Source organism: Atta cephalotes (genome assembly GCF_000143395.1).
Source record: "Atta cephalotes unplaced genomic scaffold scaffold00001, whole genome shotgun sequence".
NCBI lineage: Eukaryota > Metazoa > Arthropoda > Insecta > Hymenoptera > Formicidae > Atta > Atta cephalotes.
In genome coordinates, this window is record NW_012130065.1 from 407,275 (window position 1) to 413,280 (window position 6,006).

The 6,006-nt window shown below is 31.9% G+C and overlaps 1 protein-coding gene across 1 annotated transcript in view; it reads right to left on the reverse strand.

The window, feature by feature from the left end:
* Window positions 1-3,433: 3,433 nt before the first annotated feature.
* Window positions 3,434-6,006, reverse strand: part of LOC105617651 (CREB-regulated transcription coactivator 1) — a 29,849-nt gene continuing 27,276 nt past the window's right edge. Inside the window, exons 7-9 of the mRNA XM_012199211.1 lie at window positions 4,495-4,569; window positions 4,043-4,196; window positions 3,434-3,651 (exon numbers count right to left, since the gene is read on the reverse strand). Of these exons, the coding sequence (XP_012054601.1) occupies window positions 3,434-3,651; window positions 4,043-4,196; window positions 4,495-4,569 (447 nt within the window). The remainder of the gene's footprint in view (window positions 3,652-4,042; window positions 4,197-4,494; window positions 4,570-6,006) is intronic.

Genomic DNA, 6,006 nt, shown 5'->3' on the forward strand with positions numbered 1-6,006 from the left:
AGAGAGAGAGAGAGAGAGAGAGAGAGAGAAAGGGGGGGAAGAAAGAGAAAGAGTGAAAGAATGTGAATGGTTTTGGGTGCGTGTGATATAAGGAGAAAGAAATAGGAGAAATGTTTCCTGTTAGAAATTAAAAAAAAATCTGGATTTGGAATTTAGAAACATATAGAAGATAGAATGAAACAGAGTACATAAAATTTGTTTCGATTGAAACTTTAACGTGTTTCATAGCAAGTACGAAGACACGTTCGATTTGCAAGATTATACATTTTAAGTTGTAAAATCTTCCTGAGGATACTTTGGTCGTGCTATATTGGATCATCATGATCTTGTTTGAAATTAGAAAGTACGATTCAATAAGAACCTCATTTCACTTTTTACTTTTACAAAAGAAATTTGTTTTTAGAAAATTAATTTATATCATTATTCGAATTGTGTATGCAATACCAAACAAAATATAAAGTTCGTTATATTTATATTCTGTCTTTGAATTTCATCAAGCTTATTCGCAAGCTTATTCAAATTATCAAAAAAAAATTCGGTATTATCTGTATACAGAACTGTAAAATTTTTAAATATTTTTTGTGAAAAATTAATTCTTTTTCTACAAAACATATCTTCAGATATCACATATCTCTCAATCACGGTCACCGTATACATCAAATTATAAAAAGAATATCATTGATTTTAGTATCGAGGCATCGTTCATTATTGATTTACGAATAATTGCGAATTAAATATTTACTTTAAATGAGATTGAGATGTATCAAATATTTACTAGGGAAAGACATTTGTCAGAAGTTTTATAAGTAAGAAAAAATATATAATATCTGAAAACAGTGTTTGTGCAACGATAAGAGAGATCTTAGTATACAAGCATGTGCATAGTTCTCATTCAGATATTTAAGGCCGATAACTCGATACTATTACAATTATACTCCCATTCGTTAAGATTAATGCGAGCTGAAATTAGCGCTGTATAGATCAGATTATATCATCTATCTATTTAACAATCATATTACAATGTTTTATTTCGATAAAAATAATACCAATTTAATTGAAGATTGATTAAATTCGCTTAATAGCACAACAATTAATACAATAACGTTTTCTTCATTTTCTTTCTATAATTTTTGCCATATATTGCACACATTACCCGTAATCTTTATTTTGAATATATCGCAGCTTTAAATATATTGAAAGGTAGTAATGTATATTTCGCAACATATGTCAGATATGATAACAGGAATAAATCTCTTTCTTTTTCAAAGATTCTAGTTAAAATCTCTGTGCTATTTATATTCCCCTTTGCAAGCCTTTCGTATTTACGGTTAAAATGACAATGACAAATTGACGTTACGATCTTGGTTAACATTTAACTTGGTTTAAACCTTATGTTAAACGACCGACGATCATATATATACGTTTATATTGCACGATTATGAGTCGATAGCACGATCTTACAATCTATGACGAATATCTACGCGCTTTTGGCACCTCTTGCGTTTGCATATACGCGGACGAGACTTTGCAAGTAAAAGAGAGAGAGAGAGAGAGCAAACGGGAAGAGAATTTCATCTACTACGATAAATTTTTGGATGTAGCAATGTTTCAACTCTTGATCACATCATATTTTAAATATGTAAAGATTATTGTTAAATTTCTTCCGTTAAGATGCACTCTCTGCGGGTTTCTCATGTGTAAAGAAGCTCTTGTGATATTTTTTTTTATGAAGCATGCGCCAATTGATAGCATCTAACAGTGATAATATAAAAAGAGACATACTCTTTTACACTCCGTATGTACAAGAGCTTCCTTAGCACCATTCCGTATATTTATTCATCTTTGCAGACAGAGGATGATCTATATTTATAAGATATGAATGTGATATTAACGATAGCGATTTCATTGCGATTTACGCATCTGTTTAAATTTCAATCTATTTAATATAATGTGAAAGAGGTGTATGTGTGCTGAAATATGCACCGTAAGATTCAGACTACGCTATACCATAGATTCTATCCGCATTCTTCGATATGCCGTAGTCTGATTCCGCAACACTAATCGCCTACATTATGTCTTTAACTAGAACGAAGAATTTGAATGTTATCGAGAAAGATATGGTACGCTACTTACAATGTGTCTAGATATAAGGATCATCTTCTTGATTTCACAGTTATTAACAATTATCTTAATTTTACATTCGATTAATTATCGAATGCATATAAAGTATAATGTATTACTTTCAAAAAACAATTGACAACCGCCGAGGGTACACGCATATGATATTTTCTTCCTATTAGTTATTATCACTGCGTTTATTTAGCAATGAGAAAAGCAATTAATAATTAACAAAGAAATTATAATTAACCATTCTTTAAATAAAGTAATAAATGTGGAAATGATTATCAATAGCAGGATTGTGCATGTTTGAAAAGTAAAAAAGCCCGTTCTTGAAAAACTTTCTATGCAGTCTCTTTGGTGAGATCACTTTTGAATTTCTTAGATTTTTTTCATAGTTCAGTATCACAGATTCGACAATAATTTTTTCTGAATATTAATCAAGCCTAAATTTATTCAATAATACAATCCTGTATTGCCTAAACTAATTCATAGCATAATGCGAATGCGATATTAAGAGTGAGAGGAAAAAGTAACAAATTATTTGTATGGACTAAGTATTATTAACATAAATGTTTATGATTGTAAGTTGCTCGCAAGGATGTAATGAGGAAAAGGAAATATAAGAATCTAGATCGCTGTTGGCGTGTACCGCCGATAGGCATCTCCCTCCTCTCTCACTTCTATATCTTTATACGTTTTTAATTACTCCTCGTTGAGGAGCATAATCGATCGTCTTTTCTAACTTTAAATTGGCCTAAACGGTAGATTACTTCACTATAATTGCATTATGATAAAAGCATGTATAAATCAGTAAACTTTTTCTTTTGTGCTTTTTAGAGATCATACATGATACAATGTACAAAGTAGTGTAAAATAAAAAAAGGGTTAATAAAGATTCATATATATTACTTACTCGTCAAGTAGCAGTTTATCACGAGCGGGAAACAACTTTCATTGACCACTGACCTGTTTCCAGAAAATATTTCGAAAGATATTTCAGATACGCAAATACACTATCCATAAAAATAATACAGATCTGATATCATATATGGATGAGATTAAAAAATGCACAGCATTTTAACGAGATAAAAATATTCGCGTATAAATCTATTTAAGTTTATACGCTGTAAATAAAATTTACAAATATTTATACATATTGACGCGCGTTTCCCTGCAAATCTGCCAGTGTCCAAGAAGTGGTACCCCAATATGTCAAAGTGTCTTAAGAATTAATCATGACACCAGGACAGAATTTATTTTATCCTACGCAATAGTCGTCACGAGTGTTGGTAAATGAGTAAAATTTCTTCTCTTAAAGTCGATCTAATCTAAAGTGGGCTTCGGCGCTGGAGTCTGATATAACCATCGTAGGGTCAGCCAGCATTTGTAGACCATCCACATCGATCGGATCAAGGCCCTGTCTGAGGGCATCGTCCGATGGAAACATTTCTGGGTCAAAATCACCCATCATTGCCGTTCCGAGATCTTTCACAAATTCTGGATTCGTAAGATCATCCGCACCAGAAAAGTCTGTAATACAATATTTTTTATAGAGATTTCTCTTGTTTTATAATATCTAAGCACTTGAAATATTTTCTTTAATATTTTATAATTCGAAAAAAAAATTAACGGTTAAACGATCTATATTTATATATTTTTGTTCTTGTTTAATATTTCTTTAGTGTAGAATTACGTTCGTTTATTGAAGTATTAATATATAATGGAGAATTATAATTCATTTAATCAATTATAATATAATGAACAATTATCCTGAATAACATGGATTACGATTTTTCTCATAAATGTCAAAAAATGTGAAATAATCAAATAATTTAATAAAAAATGAATAAATGGAAAATTTCATGCCTTCTATTACAAAATGCAATTTAAAAAAAATCTAAAAACATATCTACAATAATACCTGTGAGAATGATTGTGGGTGTATTTGGAGTCTGCGGTGTTAGCTGCTGAGTAGCAGTGGTCGTCGTCGTCGTAGGTTGATACGCCATTTGTGGACTCGTGCTGAAATATCCCGTGTCTCCACTGCCTAATTCGCCGACATTAATCACGTCATTCTAAAATATAAAGAATAGATAAAGAATTAAATAAAGATAAAGAATATACAATACAAATGCAATGCGAAAGTATATTAATATGAATTTTTTGTGATAATTATTTTTTTCGTTACTTAACGTAAGGGTGCCATTTCATTTGTACGTCATAAATAAATTTTTCAAGCCTGTTCATTGGCTATAAGATAGAAAGATTCAAGGATCTTTCTGTCTTGCACATATTTATTGTACGAAAAACGCACAAATGAAATAGCATCCTAATATTTTTACAGAATTTACAATAAAATATCGATTTTATCACCTGCGTGTAACTCGTAGTATGATTTGGTGACCCGATAAACGTCCCAATCGTGTTCGTCTGCACTGGCGTGTCCATCTGAAGTAGAGAAAAAAAGAAAGAAAGTCGTAGAGATGAGCCTGGCATCATTGAAAAGCCTCGGAAGAATTACCGCAGTTGCGATCTAATCGGATTCATCTTTAACTGAATACAACGTTGATTCCTCTCATGTGTAACACGCGTCTCCAGCCCCAAATGCTTATTATAGAATGATCCGCGAGGAACATCGTATGCGCGGGAAGGAAAACAGCGGAAGAAGAGTATAAAGGGAGAAATAAATACAATTAAACTGTAAGCTCGTAAGCTCGTTAAAGATCGTCCATTCTTCAACTTCGGAATCTATCATAACATTAGTTACTGTTCGATTTCCGGATACTCCGTTCCGCTTAATAGCTATTGTTAAATGAAATCCGTTTTCGCTTAGTCGGCATCCACGATAAACTTATTGCTTTGTCCTACGTCTATTATTTCACGTACTAGTTTCCAGCTGGCCGCATTTATTCGTGCTTATTTAACTTATCCTAAAATTCATGATTTTTTCTTTGAAGAAAAAAAAATGGGTTATTATCGTTAAATCTCTTAGATTCTCAGATGCCGATATTAAAGGTAATATCGAACAATAATCCGTGTGAATGAAGTTGTTTAGTTTGAATGATCATTTTTATCTCGTAAAATATTATCTTTTCTATTCCACCACTTAAATTGATGGCTCGGCGCGTAACTGTCCGTGCAATATCAAATGGTAATGGCTACTTGTGCGTGTAACGACGAGGAAATAAAAAGGGGGTATCGTTAAGGCCCTCCGCGATAAAACTGGTTCTGTAGCTCAGCACGCACGACATCGGCAACTTTGGCATATGCATATGTAACAACGCGTAACCGAGTTTTGCGGAATATCAATCAAGAATACGTTACAAATTACGATTATTATTAGCCTTCTGATTCGCATAAAAGTACGCTATTATGTACTTTTTCCCCCGTTTACGATTTTTTAACGGCACATTTAAAATTTGTCTTCGATCGGAGTAATGTTTTAAACATCAGTGTGCAATGTATAGTGGCATGGTATTTCATCGCGAGTAATATTTTACCTTAATCTACAAATATTTCACCCTTTTGGAATCTGATATTTTTCCTTTGCTACACGTGCAAGCAAATACCACGCACGGGAATACATTTGGCACGTTTATATGCAAACTTCTGCTGTTTGAAAGTACCGTTTGAAAGATACGACACTTATATAAATTCATCGTTCTTTTTTTAATGTATAAACTAACAGGTTGTATACTGTAAATAAACAGGTTGTAAGATGTCCTATCAATTATTTGCCTTTTTCTTTAACTTGATATATTCATTAGGTATTTAAATCCTATTGTGAAAGTAACGTTCTTACATTTGATCTTTAACAGTCACATTACAACACATACACATATATATATATATATATATATATATATATATATATATATATATATA